This window comes from Hypanus sabinus, chromosome 4 (assembly GCF_030144855.1).
Source record: "Hypanus sabinus isolate sHypSab1 chromosome 4, sHypSab1.hap1, whole genome shotgun sequence".
Classification (NCBI taxonomy): Eukaryota; Metazoa; Chordata; class Chondrichthyes; order Myliobatiformes; family Dasyatidae; genus Hypanus; species Hypanus sabinus.
The window spans coordinates 151,349,794-151,375,086 of record NC_082709.1 but is presented as its reverse complement, the minus strand read 5'-3'; the positions used below and the strand labels follow the sequence as shown (position 1 = coordinate 151,375,086).

At 37.5% G+C, this 25,293-nt stretch overlaps 1 protein-coding gene across 12 annotated transcripts in view; it reads right to left on the bottom strand.

The window, feature by feature from the left end:
* Positions 1-25,293, bottom strand: part of spag17 (sperm associated antigen 17) — a 319,560-nt gene that overhangs the window by 133,170 nt on the left and 161,097 nt on the right. For all 12 annotated transcript variants that reach the window (XR_009511839.1, XM_059968399.1, XM_059968400.1 and 9 more), the window contains 5 exons: positions 20,829-21,007; positions 17,692-17,854; positions 14,667-14,848; positions 12,998-13,136; positions 4,923-5,077 (listed from right to left, as the gene is read on the bottom strand). Coding sequence is in view for 11 of the 12 variants with exons in the window: in XM_059968399.1 (XP_059824382.1) it covers positions 4,923-5,077; positions 12,998-13,136; positions 14,667-14,848; positions 17,692-17,854; positions 20,829-21,007 (818 nt within the window). In the remaining variant the exon portion in view is untranslated. The remainder of the gene's footprint in view (positions 1-4,922; positions 5,078-12,997; positions 13,137-14,666; positions 14,849-17,691; positions 17,855-20,828; positions 21,008-25,293) is intronic.

Genomic DNA, 25,293 nt, shown 5'->3' with positions numbered 1-25,293 from the left:
TGATAAAAATAAAAAGGAAGCATATGTAAGATTTTAGAAGCAGACATCAGACAGTGCCCTTAAGGAGTATGAGGAAAGCAGGAAAGAACTTGAAATAAATTAGGAGGGCCAAAATGAGAAGAATTAAGGAAAATCCAAAGATATTTTATACAGTACGTACATTAAAAAGAGGAAAGAAAGCAGAAGGAAGTAGGACCACTCAAGAATAAAGGAGGGAATTTATGCCTGGAGCCAGAGGGTATGGGCAAGGTACTGAAAGAGTACTTCACATTGATATTCACCAAGGAGAAGAACAAGGGAGGGCAGTGAGATTATATATGGAAGCTAATAATCTAGAGTATGTTGAGCAAGGAAGAAGTAGAGCTAAGTCTAATAAAGAACAAGGTGGTGGATAAGTATCCAGGGTCTGACGGAATCTACCCCTAATCATTGAGAAATTCAAGAGTATAATTTTATGTATTACAATGTGCTGCTGCCACAAAACAACAAATTTCACAAGATATGTCAGTAGTAATAAACCTGAATTTGAGGGGAGATTGCTGGGACCTTGACAAAAATTTTTGAAGGGTGATGTACAAGGCAAGGTTTCCCCCCCCCCCACCCCCCACACAGAGAGTGTCAGGTGCCTGGTATGAGCTATCATGGGTATTGGTGGAAGCAGGTATAATAGCAGTGTTTAAGAGGATTTTAGGCAGAAACATGAATATTTAGGTAATGAAGGGATATGGATCATGTGCAGGTAGAAGATATTTAGTTTAATTAGGTATCATGCTTGACACAAGCATCTTGGGCCGAACATGTGGAGGCTTTGGAGAGTGTGCAGAAGAGGTTCATTAGGATGTTGCCTGGACTGGAGTATTAGCGATATGGAAAGGTTGACCAAACTTGGATTGTTTTCTTTGGGGAGCTTGAAGTCGAGGAGAGACCTGATAAAGGTTCATAAAGTTATGAGAGTCATAAATATGGCAGATACTTAGTCTTTTTGCCCATGTAGAAATGACATGGATATAGGTTTAAAGTGAAAAGGGGAAGTTTAAAGGAGATGTGCAAGGTAATTTTTTTTATTATTAAACATGGAATGTGATGGGTACATTGAATATGCTGCACATAAGCATGCAGGGAATGGAGGGACATGGACCATCTGTACGAAATTTGGCATAATGGTCTGCATAGATATTGTGGGACTAAGGACCTGTTAGGACCAGTACTGTACTGTTATACAGACAGCCCACCTGAAGGAGGGAGGGAGAGGGAGGAGGGGGGGGTGACAAACGTAGCGAGAGCCTAACACAGAGAGAACATCCTGATTGGTCTCTCTTTGTGCTAAGTAGACCTATCAGTTTTCTCTGTGGACGGGCTTTACAGTTGACCTCTCTCTCCCTTTCATTGTCCATCAGTTCAGTTTAGTGTCCTGCAGCGCCGTGGCAGAGTGTTCCAAAAAACAGAAAATATAAAACGTACTTCACCCCAGACTACACTAAAGTGCACCCCTGCCTAATAGGGGTAAAAAATAATGACAGTGTTGCTCGCTGCACTGTTTGCAACAGTGACTTTTCTATTGCCCATGGTGGGTTAAATGACTGTAGAAGACATATTGATGCGAGTTTAACAGGTGTCATCCGTTCATTAGCATAGCTAACGTTATGTCTTGCAAAATGAACAAATTCATTGACACAGACTGTTATGAGGTTGAGACTTCTGGCAAAATGCTCCAATCTGCCAAGCAAGCCACATCACAGCACAAGGAAAGTTAGCAAAAGAAATAGGAAAGCTACTTGCATTAGCATTTAGCTATTAGCATTGGGACTGCCAACAAAATACTCAACAAGGAATATATATATATTCCTTGTTGAGTATTTTGCATATACACCCTTGGAGGTCGACGGGGGGGGAGGGAGGAATATGGGGTTGCAGGGGGCGGAGGTGGTGGTGCTACCTCCCTGAAATGAGTTTTTGCAGGGTGGGATGTCTAATATGTTCTAATATTACTCAAAATTGATTGCAATATTTTGTCTATCGAAGTTAAAAAACTGTATTTATTTGCTTTCTCACTTCAGCTATTTTTAAATGATGGTACAATATTAGGAATCCTCTAGCACCATTGTTGTAGCTAGATAAGTTTATACTCAGAGCTTCTGTAGTTCCTCCAATACTTCTTTTAACAGTCTGACAACTTATCCACTTTCAAATATGTTTAAACCATTAATACTTGTTTTGCTTTAAAAAAATCTCATCCAATATTTAATCTTCCACCTTAATTATATTATTAGTGTCATCTCGTTCTTCTCTGAAGACAGAATACTTATTAAAAAGCTAGGCCCATAACTACACCTCTACATATGGGTTATAATTATCATCAGGACCCCACCACTCAGGTCATCAAGAGCCTCAGGACTCACACGACCAGGTTTAGCAACAATTATTACCCCTTCACCAACAGACTCTTGAACCAACTTCACTTGCTCCATCACTGAACTGTTCCTACAACCCTATTAATTCACTTTCAAGAACTATTCATCTCATGTTCTTGATATTTATTATTTATTTATTATCATTATTTCTTTTATTCTTTTGTATTTGCATAGTTTATTATCTTTTGCACACAGGCTGTTTATCCGCCCTGTTGGGTATGGTATTTCATTGATTCTGTTATGGTGTTTGGACTTACTGAGTATGCCTACAAGAAAATGAATATCAGGGTTGTATGTGGTGACCTGTATATACTTTGATAATAAATTTACTTTGAACTTAAATAACCTTTATTCCATAATTAACCCTTATCTTAGTCCAAATATTTGCCCGTCATGTACATATAATAACATGTCTTTGTCCAATTTTGTTTGCAAGTATCTTCTCATAGGCTCACATTGATTTCCAAGTTTCTCTTTAAATTTCGCCTCTATGCTTTCAGTACTCTTCCATGGTTTTCTGCCATTTTAAGCTCTTGGTGCTCCACATAAGCTCATGAATGTATTTTGACAGTCAGGGTTCTTGGTTGACTGTACCAACATTCCTCTATGGAAAAATTGGCATTCTGTATCAACATGGATAATGTAAACAACTTTCCCTTCAAAAGAGGAAGTCATGTGCAATACCAGACTATTAATCCTTTAAATCAAAGGTTCCCAGCCTTTTTTGTGCCATGGACTCCTACCATTAACTGATGGGTACATGAACCCCAGGTTGGGAACCCTTGCTAAACATGTAGTTTGATTCAGTTGGCAAGCACCTGTAAGTACCAATGATACGACATGCAATACTAAATGCAGACAGTTTCATAATAATATTGTCAGAGACATTCAATTGTGTGAGGTGGAACATAGGAGAAAGACACTTTTAAATGGCAATGGCCTGCTAATTTACTGTACTCCTTCTGGCAATTTTATAAAGCTACCAGAAATATCTGACAAGTTAGCCATTTGCTAATGTCCATGTAGGAAGTATTTCTAATGTTGGGAATGTGCAATTTTAGTGTCGACTCTCTATAGGTGTGACACTCTGAAAGTAACAAACAAAGTTTTAAGTGATAATCTTTTTGTTTGCCATTTTCCCTCTTTCACTTACACTACAGGCAGTTCCCAGGTTACATATGAGGTTCATTCCTGAGTCCGTCTTTAAGTTGGATTTGTACGTAAGTCGGAACAAGTACATCCGGTATTATTTAGCAAAAGTAAGTCAAATGCTTATCTTAGTATATACTACATATTTTACCTTTCCATGCATATAAAACACTTAAGAAACGTCTGTATTCCAATAATTAAACCACTGCACTGCTTAGTAATAAATGTAGCTTTCATCGGGGCAGGGCCTTTCACATGCTCCATTGTTCTCACTTTATCCTTCATCCTTTAAAATTGTTCCGATCGTTGACCGACTGTAGCCTGATTTTCCAATCACCGATGGCGTTTCACCTCTTTCCAAACGCTTTATTATTTCCACTTTATTTTCAATCGCGATCGCTTCCCATCAATAGAACAGAAACACTGTGGGTGGAGGGTCCCGAGGTCCGCTGGGTCCTAAGGACCACCACACTAAAACTCCCGGAGTCTGAAAGTCCATCACACTGAGACAGGTTAAATGGGACACGTGGGGGCTGTGCTGGGTTTGGGTATTTGATCCTCCACAATATTCCGTGTGAGAACTTAAACTGGAGGTGGCAGTGTTTTTTTTTACAAGCTCGAGTTGTGAGCTCACATGGTATGGGAGTCACTGGATCAACATCAACCCGGCACGGGAGCGGTCTCTCACTGGATTGAACTCGAGAACCTTCGTTCTCCAGCCCAACGCTGATCTCACTGTGCCACCAGCCGACCGGAACGGGGGGCACGGGGTCAGGGTGAATCTTACTAAGAAAAATTTAAGACAAATACAAAGTTAAACACTCAACACAGTGTCAATGGCAATGACTTAAAATGGCGGATGGCATCGCAATCCAATTTAAAATGGCGGACAGCATTGTGATCTGACTTAAAATGGCAGACGGCGTTCTCCTTTCTTGGTTTGTAAGTACGAGTTGTCCGTAAGTCGGACGTTCATAACTCGGGGATTACCTGTATTTCAGTCAAATAAATAATGGTAATAGGAAAGATGGAAGTGTAATGATCTTGATTTTAACCATGACTCCCACAATGTGTGGAATTCAGTGAGCAACCCTTAAGACAGCAAATCCTATCCATTTTTTTAACTAATGAGGAATAAAATCACTTGATGTTCAAGATTAACTAAGAACTAAAAGTGAAAGATAATCATGAACTAACAGCTGCTATGTACATTCCAATTGTCTATTCTTTTCACAAGTAACACTTGAAGGTTCATCAAAGTATTTAACTAAAATAAGCTATATATTTGCTTAAGAAATCATTGCTTTGGTTTAATACTCATATTAAAAACTGAAAATAAAAATAATATTGTTGCCACCATACCTGGTACATGCCCTGAAGATTGGCAATGATGGTCGTACCATTTCCAAATACTGCAGAACATGTGCATTCATCCCAGTTCATTAAAACTGTGGCAAATCCCATGCACTCCACCTTTATGCATTTAACACACCTGGTCACCTTTTCTGGAATTACCTCTGTGAAAACATTTAAGCGGTTAATTGTATTTAAACATAAAAGCAAAAACCAGAATTTTATATTTGTTGAAAAATTTATGGTTTACAGGAAGGATATATTCACTTTTGGGGATGGATTTCTAGTAGGCTTCCAATTTTGAATCTGCTCAAGCACAATAATTGGTCTAATTTTATGTGACAATAGGTATCCTAGTAGGATTCTGGAATTGTATATTCTTCATAATTTTGCTCTCACATATGTTGCACTGGCAAAATCATTAAATGTCTCATTGTATTAAACAATGGGCTGATGCCAGTGCACTGTAACTTTGGCAGGATACTTGCTAGGATCACTGGTCTCATAGTTTCTGTTATTCCCTTCCTAACTTGGTTCACTGAAAGCTTTAGAATCAGAATCAGATTTAATATCTCTGGCAGATATTGTGAAATTTGTTGATTTTGTAGCAGCATTACAATGTAATACATAATAAGAGAGAAAAAACATGAATTACAGTAAATATATAGAAACAGAAAACCTATAGCACAATACAGGCCCTTTGGCCCACAATGCTGTGCCGAACATGTACTGTACTTACTTTAGAAATTACATAGGGTTACCCACTGACTATCCACAAGATCAATGCCTTAATTTAACTATTTAATATATATTAAAGTAATTAGTGCAAAAATAGAAATTAAAAAGTCATGAGGTACTGTTCATGGGTTCAATGTCCATACAGAAATTGAATAGCAGTGAAGCTGTTCCTGAATCGTTCAGTGTGTGCCTTATGCTTCTGTACCTCCTACCTGATGGTAGCTATGAGAACAAAGCATGACCTGGGTGACAAAGGTCCTTAATGATAGACACTACCTTTTTGAGGCATCACTCTTTGAAGTTGTCTTGGATACTACAGAGACTAATGCTCATGATGGAGCTAAGTAAGTTTACAACTCTCTGCAGCTTAATTCAGTCCTGTGCAGTAGTTCCCCATACCAGATGGTGATGCAGTGAAATATAGCCACTGTTGTGCCTTCTCGTAGCTGCATCAATATGTTGGGACCAGGTTAGATCCTAGGAGATATTGAGATCCAGGGGTTTGAAATTGCTCACTCTTTCCACTTCTGATCCTTCTATGAGGACTATTGTGTGTTCCCTTGTCTTACCCTTTCAAAAGTCCACAATCAGTTCTTTGGATTTAAAGACATTGAGTTCAAGGTTGTTGCTACAACACCACTCAACTGGTTGATATATCTTAGTCCTGAATGTTCTTTCGTGTCCATCTGAAATTTTGCCAACAATGATTGTATTGTCAGCAGATTTATAGATGACATTTGAGCTGACCTAGCCACATGGCTGTGGGTGTAGAGAGGGTAGAACAGTGGGCTAAACACACACCCCTGAGGTGCCCAGTGTTGACTGTCAGCAAGGTGGAGATGTTGTTTCTGATCAACACAGACTGTGCTCTACCGGTTAGGAAGTCAAGGATCCAGTTGCAGAGGGAGGTACAGAGGCCCAGCTTCTGGAGCTTTTCAATCAGAACTGTTGGAATGATTGTGTGAAATGCCAAGCTGTAGTCAATAAATAGCATCTGGACATAGGTATTTGCTTTGTGCAGGTGATCCAAGGCCAAATGAAGAGGCAATGAGATCGCATCTACAATAGACCTATTGTGATGACAGGCAAATTGCAGTGGGTTCAGGTCTTTGCTCACATAGGAGTTAATTCTGGTCACAACCAACCTCTCAAAGCACTTCTTCACCATAGATGTACTGTTACTGCTAATGAATGATAGCCATTAAGGCAGCTTAACCTGTTCTTTTTGGGTACTGGTATAATGATTGCCTTTTTGAAGCAGGTGGGAACTTCTGACTGTCGCAAGATGGCTGGTACAGATTTTCAGAGCCAGATACTCCATACTCCTTGCAAGGATTCATCCTCTAGAAAGACAGCCTGATGTCAGCCTCTGAGACAGATATCACAGGGTCTTTATGGAACATCAGACAGGTGGGGGAAGATTATATATTGATTAAAGTAACAAAAAGCATTAGCAAGTAAACAGAAAACACACCATCAGGATAGAGTATACCTTGAGATCCCAAACTTATATATAATTTGTGAACAACTTTGAAAATAGTCCTAAAATCTTCTGAGTTGGGTTGGCACCAGCACTCATTGCCCATACTCTCCACTCCCCCAAAATACTTCCTCCAGATCTGAAAGGTTTATATTTCTGCTCAGATGAAGCAGCCTGTGTATGTACAGGGTTTAAAATAATGTTATCAGTTGATGTGAACAGAGTAAATCTTGCTGATGAAACTCTTCTGAAAGCCTTTGGCTGACCAAACCTTGCTTCCAGTTGCCAACATAATGGCTCTTACGTTCAGAAGCATACAAAACAACAAAATATAAAATAAGATTTTAATGTCATATTTGAAAGATCAACTGAAATATTCAAAATATTTTAAATTATTAAATATTAAACAACTTATTCTCATCTTCCTTCTGTGTAACTGTACAATCCCTGTTCAAATGAATAGATTTGTAGATCCTGTTCATCATCTAAACAAACACAGCATCTGAGAGTACCCTCCACCCCCAGACACAAATATCGAGGTAACCTTTCACTGAGTCCAAAAACAGAGCACAGCCTGGAAACTCCCAACAGAACCTGGTGTAAGTCTGAAATATTGCCTTTGTCTGGTAGTTGTGACACTACCTGAAATGTACCAGTACTTCCACTCAAAACCTCTGACAGAGTTGAGCAAAATTCAAGCCTTCATGTGGAAGGAGATCAAGATGCCAGATTTGCAAAACAATTGGAAAGCAGGCTAGTCAATCAAGTTAAAATTGATTTAAAATTGCTGATAACAACATGCTGGTCTTTCCATACCACCCAGTTCATGGTGGAATTAAAATTACTCTTTAAAAATTTAATAAATCATAAATAGAATGTGAGGTTAATTTTACAGTTTGAAAAGTAGTTTTTGCTGAAAGTATCTCAATGGTCTATTTTTAATAATGTGGAAATAAGGCAGCAATATGCTGATATAAGGATACTATATGAAAAGCTGGTCTGTGGATTGTGGTGACCAATTTATTTCAATTTTGCCTTAACTTTCTAAAAATCACAGCTTACCAAAAATCTCTGCTAGAGTTTCATGAAGTTGCTACATTTGCACAATAATTACTTATTAGTAGAAAGTTAAGTCTTGCAACTCACAGTTCAAGTACAGTCTTTTAATGATGTGATCATTGTTGATGAACATCATACATCTCTTGCCAAAAAGTGAATAAGAAACCTAATTATTTTGATGATTTTTGAAATGTTCAAGTTTAACTTTATGACTTTACCTTTCTATTTTAATTCTATTTAATTTCTATCTTATTCTCTTCAGTCTATCTTTCTTTCCATTTTTTCTGCATCCAAATTAATATAGAATAATTTGTTGCATACAAACTCTTTCTCATGTTTTTCCTGGCTATATCACAATCATCACATTATTTGTTGCTTGTTCAGCAACGTCAGGTAAATATTCTAGTCTAAACATGTGCAACACCATAGATAATCTGGTTTTCTAATATCTATCTGCTATTACTCTTTCATGAATAAATGTACACATTGTTCAAAAACTCACTGATATGGCATGACAATGAAATGTTTTATTTTTCTTTTGAGAAGCATTTATATTTATTCACCTGGATATTTCCCTCCTGGAGGAATGGGAAAACTAGTACCAATAGGTTTTAAAGTAAGTGCTTATAGGCAGAATTCTATAGGCTGAATAATGTAAATGGTTTTGCTTCTCAGACTAAATGCCATATTTTTGTTAGCATAAGTGTCTTGCCACTGCCTCAGCTCAAATTCTGTTGGATCTTTAACCCACATAGTTATTATGGCTAAATGTGATTCATGTTTAGTCTCTGTAAACTTGTGGATATCCAAAACATTTCTCTCCATCTGTGCTGTCTTGTTTATCTAATACCGCAGTGTTTATTGAGCTACATTGAGTTACAGAGTCATAGAGGAGTACAGCTCAGATACAGGCCCATTGGTCCAACTTGTCTAGTCAGCTAGTCCCAATTTCCTGCATTCAGCCCCTATCTGTCCAAGTTGTACTGATCCATGCACCTGTACCTCTTATTGATATTTTACCTGTCAACCACTTCTATATATTCACCAGACTCTCTGTGGGAAAAGTTGCCCCCTCACGTCCCTTTTAATTCCCTCCCTTCAAAACCTAAATCCCACAGTTTTGGACACCTCACCCTCCTCTTACCATCCACCTCATCTAAGCCCATCATAATATTAGACACCTTATAAGGTCGTCCCTCATTCTCCCACATTCCAAAGAATAGAGCACTAGCATGGTTTACTTCTCCCTATAACTCAGACCCTCTATTCCTGGCACCACCCTTGTAAATCTTCGCTACATTCTTTCCAGATTAACCACTTCTTTCCTATAACAGGGTGAACAGTACTCCAAGTGTGTCCTCATCAACATTTTAAACAACTGCAACATAATGTCCCAACTTCTGTTCTCAACGTACTGACTGATGAAGGCCAATGTGCTAAATGCTTTTTCAGTCCCTTGCCTATCTGTGGTGTTGCTTTCCGTGAGTCCTAGGTTCCCTGATCTATTACACTCCCGAGTGCTCTACCACTCATAATGCAAGTCCTATACTAGTTTGTCTTTCCAAAATGCATCACCTCACGTTTACCTGTATTAAAACTCATTTGCTACTCATCAGCCCAATTCCCTAACTTTCAAGATCGCCTATAATCTACAATAATCTTCTTCACCATCAACAACAGCTCTAATTTTGTAGATGACATGAAATTTGCTGATTACATCATCTGCATTCATATCCAAATAATTTGTATAAATAATGTATAACAAATGTCCCAACACAGACCCCTGCAGCACACCATTAGTCACTGGCTCCACTCAAGAAACAACCTTCAACCACCATCCTTTGTTTTCAACCTCTGAGCCATCTAACTCGCTCTCTCTAGATTCCATAGGATTTAACCTCCCAATCAGCCTACCACGCTGAACTTTGTTAAACTTTTCCTGAAGTACAAATAGACAACATACGTTGCCCTACCCTCATCTACCATCTTGGTTACCTCTTCAAAAAATTCAAAAAGGTTTGTTAAACATGAATTTTCAGGTACAAAAATATGCTGATTCCTTATAATCAGTTATTAGCTCCCTGAAAGTGGCCTCACGGGTTGATAGGGTGGTTAAGAAAGCAGATATAATCTTGCCTTTATTAGTTGAAGCACTAAATTATGTTGCAGCTTTGTAAAACTCTAGTTAAGCTACATCTGGAGTCTAGCCTACAGTTCTGGTCGCCCACTTATAGTAAGGATATTGAGGCTTTGGAGAGTGGGCAGAAGAGGGTTACCAGGATGGTGCCTGAAGAGGACATGGGCTAAAATGAGAGGATGGACTACCTTGGGCTGTATTCTCTGCAGAGGTGGATGCTGAGTGGAGATTGGATGGAGTTTTATAAGATTATGAGAGCATAGATAGAGTACACAGACAGCATCTCCATGTTGAAAAGCCTAATACCAGAGGGCATGCATTTGAGGTGAGAGGTGGTAATTTTAAAGGAACCTCTTACTTTAAATGCAAGTGAGTACCTGAAACTTATGAGTGGTGAGTACCTGGAATGCACTGCCTGATGTAGTGGTTGAGGCAGATACATTATGGACTTTTAAAAGTTAAATATCCTACTCATCTTCTTTGGCTTGAGAGAAAAGTGGCCCTACTGATCATTAAGAGGTCATTCTTTCTCCCGAGCTAACCTTCTACCCTCAATACAGCTACAGAAACCCTAGGGAATTTCCTTAACCTTACCTGTCTGATCATTTTATACCTTTTCATTGCCCTCCTGATTCCTTAAGTGTATTTTTTAATCTTTTTAAGCCCCCAATGGTTTCACTTATCCCTGACCTGCTAAATCTATTGCATGGTTCCTTCTTTCTCTTTGCCTAAGGTTCAATATCTCTTGTTAGACAGAGTTCCTTAAACTGGCCAGGTTTACCCTTCAACCTGCAGGAACATACTGCCCCTAGACTCTTGATTCCACATTGGCACCAGTTTTATTTCTCATCTTGCTTTGCTTTGAGCCTACTTCTTCAATCTCCTTCATACCTACACATCAAGTCATACAGCACAGAAACAGAACAATGCCAACCAAGATGCATATTCAAGTTAGTTTTATTTGTCCATATTTGATCCATATCTTTTTAAACTTTCCATCCATGTAGCTCTTGTTGGTAGAATAGATTGGTTGCAATGAGGAAAAGCCTTTTAAGAAATGGCTTGAAATGGAAAATAAACATAATTTTTGTCATATTTAAGAGTAAATTAATGACTTCCCTTTTTCTATTACACTTGCTGCTTACCTTTAAGTTTACTCATCTAGATAATTAACATCACAGTTATCATTAACATTAAGATAAGTTGTCAAACATCAAACTCATAAAGATCAAGACAATGGCAGGTTTTCCCTCAAATTCTTTAAAAAATGGTAAACTTCAATGAAAAATGGCATTTTGTGGAACAAAATACTTGTCTAGTAACTCAACTGAAAGAGCAGAGAAGAGTTCATTTGGGGCAAAAGTTGCAAATTATATTAGATTTAAAACACAAATACAAATTAGCATGATTCCTGATGCTGATTTTAATGAGACAGCATTAACAGATAATCCAACAAAACCACTACTAAAGGATCTAGATTGATAGATTGATTTATCTGGCAATGTTCATCATTAGTCTGATATATGGTAAAGGCCTTCAGGGAGAATAAATTAAATTGGCTGGATATAATTCTGCAAAGGAAATAAAATTAAAAATGTTTTTCTCCTTGCAATCTGAATAAACCAGAAATGGTCATCAATGCACAGATGTATCAGAAACTGAGGTTGACAGTGCAATAATTATTTTTGTAATTGGAAGCCTGTGACCAGTGATGTACCTCAGATGTCTGTGTTTGGGCTCTTGCTACAATATTTATTAACAATCTGTAAATTAACTTAGATGATAGTTTAAGTTCACAAACAGCTCAAAAACTGGTGGTGTAGTAACAGTGAGGACAGCAGTCTGCAGCTACAACATGATATTGAAGAGCTGGCAAAATGCGCAAGTCAAAGGCATATGGAATTTAATGCTGGAAAATATAAACTGATATCTTTTGTGAGGAATAACAAGGCTAGCATGAATGCCAAAGGTATTTGCTTTTTCCTATATCTGCCCCAAAATCATACCTGTATTTAATTACATTGCAAATGACAAACGTTGCCAAGATTTGACTTGCCTCTCTACTTCTCTCTTTTTAGTACCCTCTTTAAAAGCTACTACCCTGACCTAAAGAAATTATTGCAGTTAATGAATATCTTGCCACAACTTTGACCCTTCAGTCCATCTAGACCACCCTTCTTTTCCCATTTCCCTCATTCTCTGTGTCTAGTTTTACCTCAAGGATTTCCCATTTCTAATGAAAGGTCATGCTAAGTTTGCTTGTTTCTCAACAGATGCTACCTGACCTGAGTATTCCCAACATTTTCAGTATTGAGTTGACAAAGTTGTTGGACTCATATAAATATTGTATTATTTAATGCCAAATTTGATTTGATAATGTTCCTGTAAACCCTCTTGGGATGTTTTGCTGAATTAAATACACAACTATCAATTGTTATTGTTTTTGCATAATGTACCTCCTGATGGAAATCTGAAGCATGCTGGAATAAGAGCATTCCCATCTTTCTAGATATAAACGCCAGAGCTACTGGATTTCATACACCCAATACAGCATAAATTCCTATTTATGTACACATGCATGCGATATTAATATGCCAGTAGGTTAAGAATGCAAATCAAATATCTTGAGATTAGAAATAACTAGTTTTACAGGAGATCCTTTTTTTTTACCAGTTTCATCTTGCATCTTGTCATCTGGGTTTGATACATCCTGAAAGAATGTTGTAATCCTGGTTCCATCAGCATGCTCCACCATGGTGTTGTCACTCCCAAACACAGTAACTACCTTGTCCTGTCTTGTAATCATTATCTGTGGCAATATATATTTATTTTGTTAAGTGATTTCACATGTCCTGCTGCCATTTTTCAATAGTATAAGCAAAGCATTCAACTGTACTTCTGCCTTAACATTGCCATTAGATTCAAGAAGTTTAGGATATTAGATATACCCATTAATAGCTCAAATAAATGCTGCATCATTAAGTAGAAGGCTCCAGTTACTGGCACTTTAGAGAAGCAGCTGGATGACTGCAAGGACAGCATTGAGGAAACTAGAGTTCTGACTCAAGATATTGCTAAGGGGATGTACAGGGAGATACTGGATTATCTGGACATTTGTTGAACTGGTACCTGTCAACTTTGGCATATACTGGATTACGGATTTTTTTACTACATTAGATTTCAGATGCCTATTAAACTTAATCAGAATTTCATATTCTTTTAAAATAGTGGAGAATTCAGAGCTGTTTTCTTATAACGTCAAGAATTAAATTTACCGAGCATGCTACAGACATAGAATTTGAATATAATAAGCACACATTGATTTTAGAGAAATGTAACTGTTAATATTGGAAGATATTAGGTCCCTTTGAAGAAACAAGTCACATCATTTGTTACCAATCTACCACTTGCATGCTCAGCATAGAAACTTAAGTCAATAAAGCAATAACAAACATGTGTTAGCAATTAATCTATAATAGCGATCAGTTTCAAGATGAAGCAATAAAACTTCAATTGATGATTCTAATTGAATAATACAATATAGCATAAATAGAAAGATAATTAGATTTACACTGGAAATCATTTAGTACATATAATTATTAGTAAATAACTAAATCATGACAGGCTTGCAAATTAAATTACATATATTGCAGATTTATAAATGAATCAATATTCAATGTCATTTTGATGGATAAACTATGAAGAAACCACCTTCACCAAAAATAATTCTTACTTCATTTGGTTCCATTAGTGATATAACTGCAAGCACAACATTATAATAGATTTATATTAGTTCAATGAAACTTCCTAAGCATACACACAACAGCACAAAAGCATAGTTAAGTGATATATTGAAGATATTCAGCAGGAAAAAGAAATAGGTCAATATTTCAGATCAACAACCTTTCAATAGAACTGGAAAATTCAGAATCAAGATTTTTATGAAGTGGAGAGAATAAAGGTATTGTCTATTGTGCAGATAAGAATTTCCCAGTGACAGAAAATTGATGGTGCCACTGAAGAGAGAGCACTGAATTTTTATTTATCTTGAAGAAAATAATGGTATATGGGAATAAAAATGTCAAAATGGAGATGCAGAACAAAGCAGTAGATGGGAAGTTTTTAAAAAGAGAATTCTGAAAATATTTAAAATAGAACAGAATTTAGGAAATATTCTGTAGATCAGGTGGCATCTGTAGTATAGCCTAATGAGAAAATCTGGGGTGGGGTGGGGCTAGTAAACAAGCACAACAAATTTGGCAATTGGATAATTAGGAGGTATAAAAGTTGGACTTAAAACAGTAGAAATACTGAAACCATTAGAATAGATCATACTTACTTCTCCTGTTCCTGGATCCGTAGCTTTATAGACTAAGATAGGTTTTGTATCCAACTTTTCTGTGCCTTTTGTTCCTATAACTAACCCAATTGGTGTGGTAGTTATCCAGGTACCAGGTAGAGGATATACTGCAGAAGATGCATCATTTTTTGGTGCAGATTGATCTACATCACCATGCTTTCCTTAAAAAAAAAATACAAATGGTATGAAATTCAGAAATATCTGTGTTCCTCAGTGATCTTTCCTCATTTGAATTTATCCTTGGTGCTTAGTGCATTACTTGGAAGAATTACAGTACACAAACCTTTTCCCTGCTTTGGTGCATAGAAAGCTTAAATTTATTTTATTAAATTTATTTCTGGTAAAATGATATATTTGCATTTCATACCTTTCATTTTTTTTTTTCCCTTTCCCACAAAATGTTTCCACAGGCACTACCAGATCTCCACTATCTCAACTGCCCTCTTCATCGCAACTGAATTCCAATCATTTCCTACAAGATGATTTTCTATGATCTTTGACTTCTTCTTGATTCACTTGCATTCAGCAAAAGACATTTACTCCTTTATAAGACTATTAATTTAAAGAATTAAAAACTGCATGTACTAATCAACTTGTGAAATTAGTAACTATGGTGAACATAACATTTTGAAAAAGGGAAACCTCAGCCTAAAAATTCACTGGTGCTCGAAGTACAGTTTAAAGGGAGTTACCATACAGAGCACCAACAAATGACATATCAAATTGAGCTGCTCCTCACACCCAAAGCATTCAGTACAACTGATTAGCTCTTATATATTTACGTTACACCAGTATTGGTTAAGTCCAGGAGTGAAGCCATGCCTGAAGAAATTGCAGAAAAGGGAGTGTTGGCAATTTTAGGGGTTGGAGGATGATGCAGTTTTGGGAGTTGAGCACAAAATCAGATCTAGACTAGATGAGATAAGAAGCTTGGTTTAGGGGTAATTTTGATGCAAGATGATGGATAGGGTAACCTATGAGAAAGAGATAAGTCAGGTAATTTACAGGCATATTAGGGGATTTGCAGCTCTGGGCTGAAAACTGTACATTACAATAACAGAATAACAGGTGATGCAATTACCCAAACAATGTTCTACAGAAATATTCAATAGGGACTTGCGTTACTCCATGCACATCTGACCCTGAAGTGATGTGACTGGAATGTTATTATCACATTTTATTTTGCAAATAACCACCTTTTAAAAATACAGTACTTGAAAAAGTAGCACTATGCAAATAGTTTCTAGATAATCTTTCCTACAATAATGTGTATTTTCTGTACTTACATACATAGAATACTAAAGCATAGAACAGTATAGGCCCTTTGGCTCACAATGCTGTGCTAACCATTTAGCCCATTACAAGATCAATCTAATGCTTCTCTCCTACAATGCCCCTCTGTTTTTCTTTCATCAATGCCCATCTAGGAGTTTCTTAAATGCCCCTACTGTATCTTTGTCCACCACTACTACTGGCAGTACATTCCATGCCCCCAACATCCTCTGTGGAAAAATCCTACTTCTGATACCCCTCCTCTACATTCTTCCAATCACCTTAAAATTATGTCCTCTTGTATTAGCCATTTACGTCTTAGGAAAAAAATGCTGGCTGTCGACTAAATCAATGCCTCTTATTATGTTATGCACCTCTATCAAGTCACCTCTCTGCCTTCTTCACTCCAAAGAGAAAAACCCTAGCTCATGCAACCTTTCCTCATAGAACATGCTCCCCAATGCAGGCAGCATTGTGGGAAATCTCTTCTGCACTCTCTAAAGCTTCCACATCCTTCCCATATTGAGGCGACAGAACTGAGCATGATACTCCAACTGTGAAAAATTGCTTGTATAAATAGAAACACTATTAGGTGTTTTTGCTTGGTAATATTCCTGTGAAGAGATTTCTCATTCCTTTAAAAGTACTACATAAAGGTAAATATTGTTGGTGCTAGATCCCAATTTGATTTTCCACAAATAACCCTCACACAACAAAGTGATACAGGTTGAGTACCATATATCCAAAATACTTGGGGCAGGAAGTGTTTCAGATTTTGAATTTTTACGGATGTTGGAATACATGATGAGATAGCTTGGGATTGCCATCATTTCTGGCTCTGAATTTATGTGCTACTGGTAAGAAGTCTGTCTTACACTTGTTCATCACACATACAGTATGTACTTAACAATAAAAATTATTACATATCATTATAATGTGTGCAGGGTAACAAAAGCAGCATCAGGAGAATACCTGAACCAGCTGTTGAATAGCAACAAACAATGGCAGGCTTTCACTTTCCACCTATGATGCTGTGTTTTGACTAAAAAGTACACTGTATTTGTACTTCTGCTTTTAAGTTTTCCTTAAGGTACAGTATAAAAACAATCAGCATTGTAAGCTTGTTCTAGTGTTAGATTTTCATTAGCAATGATCTTTGCAAACTTATTAATGCTTCATGATCAGATGTTTTATTTTTAAAATTTTAAAAATCTGAAAAAATTTAATGCTGTGCTTTTTCTTAAATTTCTGCAATATGTTGAATATTTACAATTACCTTCAATTTTCAATTCATTGTTAGAGATCTTAGCTCATTTCATGATCAGCATACTGTTAAATGGCATATGTTCACTCCAATGCTGATGAATCTATTCTTTCACTACACCATCAAGGTCTTGGCTTTTCGCTTTGTGCAGTGTTTTCTATTTTTCATTACGTATATGAGGTCACTTCCCAGAACTGTCTGTGATGCGCAGATATCTATGCATTGCTTGGGAACCTTCCCAGCGATTTGTGGAATTTTCCATTTGTGACTTCATGTCAACACTCAAAAAGGTTTTGGAGTTTTTTGGATTTTGGAATTTCAGATAAGGGGTACTCAACCTGTATATGATGAAGTTATTGGATGTATATAATAAAAAATTACACCCAGACATATGTGAAGTCACTTCTCAGAACTGTCTCAGGATATGTTCCACATCAATCACACAAGTAGTCATCAGTTTAGTATTACCTCTCTTATTTCCTTCATCACTTAGGGCTCTTTTTAATTCTTTCCCATTCTTTGGTTCTTGATCTTTCATCTCAGGCTGTTCTCTTGTTACTAAAGATGGTTGTGGAATGGAAATGGGACCAGAATCTGGACTTCTGCTCACAGTCCCATCAGCAAATAGAATCTAGTGAAAGTGGGAATGGATAAAATGAAAATTATTACTGACAATACTGTACATTACTTTTCAAAATGGCCCAACTCCTTTCTTTTCCTTACATGTTGATCCTCAGCAACATCATCTGGAAATATTGCAGCAGTTTTCTTATCTAATTTATGATATCTACTTCTAGCTCATGCTATTTGATGCCTTCGCTAGTTTTGTGTAATAGAAGCTAGAACATGGTCCTTGTGCCAATCCTTCCGCTCTTGCCTCATGAAGCACCCACAAGACAGGCCATGACAGCGTGACCTGCAATGACAACTAGGCCTTAGGTGGCAGAACCTGACACACTGCTGCAGTATTGTCTTTACATCCTTAGACAGCCTCTACTGCCAAAGGCTTCTTTCAATGTTTTAAATGTCTCTGATTGAGACATTTAAAATAATTGAAATGAATTGAAATAATCAATACAGTAAGCATGACAATATAGCTAATTGGCCTACCTTTAATTCATGAAAAATAAATACATAATGAAGTACAGAGAAATTAACAAAAATAAACAAAAGATCAGTGAGCTCATTCAAATAAATGGGGCTGTTACTTGTGAGTGATGAAAGCTAAGCAGACATTTGTAGTAGATGCATTCAAGCCCTCAGCCTGGAACAATCAAGAGCTACCTCTAAACTAAATGCAGGGTGAATGGTAAGATGAACCTGCATTTGATCTAAAGGACATGCTGTACTTCCAACCCGCAGTGTTCAGATGCAAAGACTGGCAGAGGGAGGACGGTTGACAGCTCCCTATGGAATTATCAGCAACAAAGCACAATCATTTAATTTGAAGCATATTTACCCAGATGGTGGATTAGGAGTTTGCTTAGAGCAAGGGTTCCCAACATTTTTTATGCCATGGAGGCTTACCATTAACCAAGGGGTCCGTAGACCCCAGGTCGGGAACCCCTCGCTTAGACAGCAGCATGCTGGTTTCAATTTAATCCTCAATTAGAATGTGATGTCATTGAAATACGGGGAAAGGATGACACTATTATTAACATATTGTCAAGGTTTGTCTGGCCCAAGTTCAGTAATTCTATAATGAACAATCACTAAATTGTAAAAGTTTATTGGTGAATATGTATCTTTGAGAAATTCTCCTACTGATACAAAATGCTATAAAGTAATTGGATAAATTCAGTGAAATCTGAATAATCCTTTCTTACACATTTCTAACATTCATTTGTGATATTATTCCTCATCTTGACTGCAGGCTTTGACCTCAGGTTGAGTTTTGACTAGATGGCTGCATGAATTTTGATTGCCCTTTCAACAACCTAAAACCTCCAGCAATGCCACTGATGCATCTTCTGTGGTTTTGCTTTGTGGAATGGATGACACATTCAGATGGCTGATCATCAGCTTTGGAGGTAGCTTAAGACTTTCATGGTGTATAAGTGGTGCATGGTGCATCCATGAGAGCAAAGCTCCTATACATAGTGGATTCCATCTCTGGCTGATGATACAGTTACTAGTAAAGGAGCAGAGGAGTTCCAAGGCCCATATAAACCAAGCTTGTTGAAATATTTGGAAGACAGGATTGGTAAACTTTTAAGCACATTTTTCCATCAGTAATTTTGATTAATGTATTTGTATTAGAAGATTCAATTTTGGCTTTTATCTATGACAAGTAAGAAGATATCAGAATGACTCAGAAAACTTGGTGAGTTTTTGAAAAGCATTGATTTCCATGAAGTGGATGTTATTAATTGTTCCCTTAAAATTTTGATGAGGATGGAGCAGGGGATCAGAATTTAGCACACACCCCAGAAACCATACAGTGCATTCTTAAATTGCACACACATTCAGAGTTTAATGCAAATGGTGACCAGATTAAAACCTAATTATTCCCATGCATGGAACACCATAAAAATGAGAGTTTAGAATTTAATGATTTCACTTATCATAAATAATTTCAACTCAACTTTACAGTCTGACCATGTAATGAATGCCTGTACATAACAAACACCTTGAACACTCTCTAAGGAAAAGCTATATGATATCTACTAATTAGTCATCCAACTCTTACAGATACTTCTAAAAAAGTATTTTTATTTATTCCGTAACTAGATGTGGATGTCATTGGCAGAATCATTTTCTGAACTAATGCAGGTTATATAGTGTAAGTAATTTATATCACTGTAATGAAAAGATTTATAAGATTTTGACTCAATGATGACAATAGTGCTTTGAAGAGTTCCTAAAGTAATGACTGAGATGATTGGCTTCTAATCATAATCATTTTTCTTTGTGCTAGGTATCACTCTGGTCAGCAGTGGAATTCCCTCCAGTCCACCAATTCAATTCTATGTGTTTTCTTGGAGCTAGTCTTGGTCAAATGCTACATTTTTACCTCATCTCTGGAATCTAGGTTTCAAAGGTACATTTAATGTCAGAGAAATGTATACAATGCGCATCCTGAAATGCTTTTTCTTTGCAAACATCCACGAAAACAGAGGAGTGCTCCAAAGAATGAATGACTGTTAAATGTTATAACCCCAAAGTACCTCCCCGCTCCCCCCACCCACACGTAAGCAGCAGCAAAGCAATGACCCCCCTCCCCCACCAGAAATAAAGCATCGCGCCCCCCCCCCCCACGAGCTCTCAAGTGTGCAGTAAAGCATCGATAAAGACACAAACTTTCAGTACCCCAAAGAGTACTTGTTCACCTGGTATTCCACATACCATAGTCTCTCTCTCTCTCTTTCCCTAATAAGGGATACAAAAGGTGTCCATGTTTCCCATATTTAAATAGTCTTTTAGCATTTCCTTCAAGGCCATTTTAAATCAAATGAACTATACTTTAAATTTAGATAGCAACTGGAATATATATTCCAATAAAAGTAGCATTTTAATGTAATTGAGCAGAAATAAAAGACTGGAAAACAGATTTTAGTTCTTTCCTCATAATTCAGATTTAAGTGAATAAATCAACAGTGTATTACCTCAGTAGATCCATCCATCATGTACTTTACCACAGTTCCCTGGAGGGTAATTACTCTTGATGCTTCCTGCATTGCAGGCCATTTCCGAGCTGCCTCACAGGGTTGGGAGCCTTTAGTTTTGATAGGATAACTCTGACGCAGCAGTATTCTTTCTTCACACTCATCTTCATTGTTAATACCTTGAAAATTGAATCAAAGTGGAGAATTTGAATATACAGTGAAACATGAAGAGGAAAACAACTGTAGCCTGCAACTAGGAAAACTAAAGTTGAAGCTGCTGGTTTCTTTTTCAATTGATATTCTAATTGATACCGTAAGATTAAAGGTTCTGTGTTCTGTTTTCTAAAACATACATTGAAAGCCTTTTATTGAGGGATTAAATATTTTTCCCATGTAGTTCCTAAAATGTTGTATGATTCACTTGATTGTGTCCTGGGATGATTTTGGAGGAAAAAGTGAGGAGTTGGGCTTATAGTCATTTGAGTTTAGAAGACTGAGAGAGACAAGCTTATTGAAATATATGTGACTCTTGAGGGGTCTCAACAAGTTAGACACTGCCAGGATATTTCCCCCTTATGGGGGAATCTAGAACTGGGAGACAAAATTTACTTAAAAGAGTAACCCATTTAACAAATAAATTAGGAAGTTTTTATTTGTTCTCTCTCAAAGGCCTAGGAATCTTTGGAAATCTCTACCCTAGAGAGTTGCAGAATTTGTTCCATTGAATATATTCATGGGCAAGAAGTGTTCAATCAAGTGTTTAGGAGAATAGTAAGGAAAATAGGGTTGAAGCCAAGAGCAATTCAATCTTGATCATATTAAATGGTGAACCAGGCTCAAGGGACCATACAAAGTTCACAGTACATTTATTATCAAAATATGTATACATTCTACAATTTTGAGATTCGTCTCCTAACAGGCAGCCACGGCTTACTCCTTACAACTTATTCTTGCTAATATTTTTCATTCTCTTTTTCATCTTTCAAAATTTTAGGTTAAAATGTGCATTACAAGTATTCTCTGCATTACATTTGAAGCTGCAACATGCCAAGCAGTTAAAAAATGTTTTAAATATTTAAACTTCCCAATATATTTTTTAAACCCATATCAATAACCTGTTTCTGATCATCTTACACTACGGTACTGATGAATATGTCCTAGTTAACCTACAGCATGATCTAGAACTTTATCTGTACAAAGATAGTTTTCTCTTTTTGTTTTGATCTTAAATTATCCTCAATCATCTCTTCCCCTTCAGTGAGCAAGACTAATTTAGCATACAGTACTTCAAATTAAAATCAATACACTATTTTTAAAGACACAGTGAGATCTCCACACTGACATATAACTTAGAGTCATAGAAAAGTACAGCACAGAAACAGGCCCTTTGGCCCACCTAGTCCACGCTGAACCATTTAAGCTGCCTAGTCCCATCAACTTGCAGCCGGACCATATCCTTCCATACCCCTGCCATCCAAATACCTATCCAAACTTCCCTTAAACGTTGAAATTGAGCTCACACACATCACTTGTGCTGGCAGCTCATTCCACACTCATGATTTTCTGAGTGAAGACGTTTCCCCCTCATGTTCTCCTTAAACTTCTACTCTTAACCCATGACCTCCAGTTGTAGTCCCACCCAACCTCAGTGGATAAGGCCTGCTGGCATTTATTCTATCTATACCCTTCAATTTTGTATATCTTTAACAAATGTCCCCTCAATCTTCTATATTCCAAGGAATAAAGTTCTAACCTATTCAATCTTTCCTTACGACTCAGGTCCTCCAGTTCCTGCAACATCCTTGTAAATTTTCTCTGAACTTTTTCAAACTTATTTACAACTCTTCTGTAGTAGGTGACCAAAGCAGCATAAAATACTCCAAATTAGGCCTCACCAATGTCTTACACAACTTCAACATAACATCCCATCTCCTGTACTCAATCCTTTGATTTATGAAGGCCAACATGCCAAAAGCTTTCTTTACGACCTTATCGACCTTTCAATGATTATGGATCTGTATTCCCAGATCCCTTTGTTCTACTGCACTTCTCAGTGCCCCAGCATTTATTGTGTAAGACCTACCCTAGCTGGTCCATGTAAGTGCAATACCTAACACTTATCTACATTAATTTCTATCCATCGTTTTTTAGCCCACTTTTTCAGCTGTTGCTGATCCCGTTGCAAGCCATGGCAGCCTTCCTTGTTGTCCACTACACACCCAACCTTGGTGTTATTTGCAAATTTACTGATCCAGTTAACCACATTTTTATCCAGATCATTGAGAAAATATTAAATATGAAGGTAAGCTATCTAATAATATAAACAAGGATACAAATAGCTTATTTAGATATATAAAGAGTAAAAGAGAAGACTGAGTAGATATCAGACCAATGGAAAATGATGCTGGAGAAGTATTAATAAGAACATAAGACATAGGAGCAGAATTAGGCCATTTGGCCTATTGGGTCTGCTCCACCATTTCATCATGCTGATTTATTATCCCTCTTGACCCTATTCTCTTGCCTTCTCTCCATAACATTTGGCATCCTGATTAATCAAGAACCTATCAACTTCTGCCTTAAATATACCCAATGACTTGGCCTGCAGAGCAGTCTATGGCAATGAATTCCACAGATTCACCACTCTCTGGCTAAAGGAATTTTTCCTCTTCTCTGTTCTAAATGGACGTCCTTCTATTCTGATGCTGTGCCCTTGGTCCTAGACTCCCCACCACAGAAAACATCTTCTTCATATCCAGATTGTTTAATACTTTTTAAAGGTTGCAATGAGATCTCCCCTCATTCTTCTGAACAGTGAATACAGGCCCAGGGCTATCAAATGTTTTTCGTACGTTAACCCTTTCATTTGTAGTATCAATCTCGTGAACCCCCTTTGGACCTTCTCCAATGCTCCCTCACCTTTTCTTAAATAACGGGCCCAAAACTGCTCACAATATTCCAAGTGTGATCAGACCAATGACTTATAAAGCCTCAGCATTACATTCCTGATTTTGTATTCTGGTCTTCTTGAAATGAATGCTAACATTGCATTTGCCTTCCTTACCATAGACTCAACCTGCACGTTGACCTATACGGAATCCTGTACAAGGCTTCCCAAGTCCCTCTGCACCTCTGATTTATGAATTTTCTCCCCATTTAGAAAATAGTCTATGCCTTTATTTCTTCTACCAAAATGCATGACTGTGCCATTCCCTACCATTATGTTCCAACTGCCACTTCTTTGTCCGTTCCCCCAATCTGTGCAAGTCTTTCTGAAGATAACCTACTTCCAGAACACCACCTGCTCCTCTACCTATCTTTGTAACATCTGCAAACTTGGCCACAAAGCCATCAGTCCCTTGTCCAAATCAATGGCATACAACATGACAAGCAGTAGTCCCAACATCAACCCCTGCGGCACAGCTCTAGTCACTGGCAGCCAAACAGAAAAGAGGCCCTTTATTTCCACTTTTTGCCACCCGCCAGTCAGCCATTCATCTATTCATGCTATTACCTATCCTGTAATGCTAAGGGGTCTTATCCTGTTAAGCAGTCTCATGTGAGGTACCTTGTCAAAAAACCTTCTGAAAATCTAAATAAGCAACATCCACTGACTCTCCTTTATCTATCCTGACTATTATTTCCTCAAAGAATTCCAACAGATTTGTCAGGCAAGACTTCCCCTTTAGTAAACCATGCTGACTATGGCCTATTTAATCATGTGCCTCCAAGTACTCTGAAACCTCATGCTTAATAATAGATCTTTCCAACTACTGAAGTCAGGCTAACCGGCCTATAATTTCCTGTCTTCTGCTTCCCTCCCTTCTTAAAGAATGGAATGACACGTGCAATTTTCTACTCCTCCATAACAATGCCAGAATCGAGTGATTCTTGAAAGACCATTACTAATTCCTCCACAATCCCTACAGTTACCTCTTTCAGAACCCTGGGCTGTAGTCCATCTAGTCTAAGAGACTTATCTAAAGGCTTTTCAGCTTCCCAAGCGCCTTCTCCATAGTAATAGCAACAACATTCACTTCTGGCCCCTACCACACTTACACTCTGGCATTCTCTGTCATTCTTGTGCCCCATTACTACCTCTCCATTGTTATTTTCTAGCAGCCCAATATCTACGCTGGTCTCTCCTTTACTCTTCATATAACTGAATTTTTTTTGCATACTCCTTTATATAATTAGCTAACTAACCTTCATATTTCATCTTTTCTCCCTTTATGGCTTGTTTAGTTTCCTTCTGTTGGTTTTTAAAAGCTTCACAATGCTTTGCCTTTGCACTATTTTTTTTTACTGTATTATATGCCCTCTCTTTGGCTTTTATGCTGTCTTTGACTTTCCTTGTCAGCCACGGTTGCTTCATCCTCGTTTTAGAATTCTTCTTCATCCTTGGGATGCATCTTTCCTCTGCCTTCTGAATTTCCCCCACAAATGACTGCCATTGCTGTTCTGC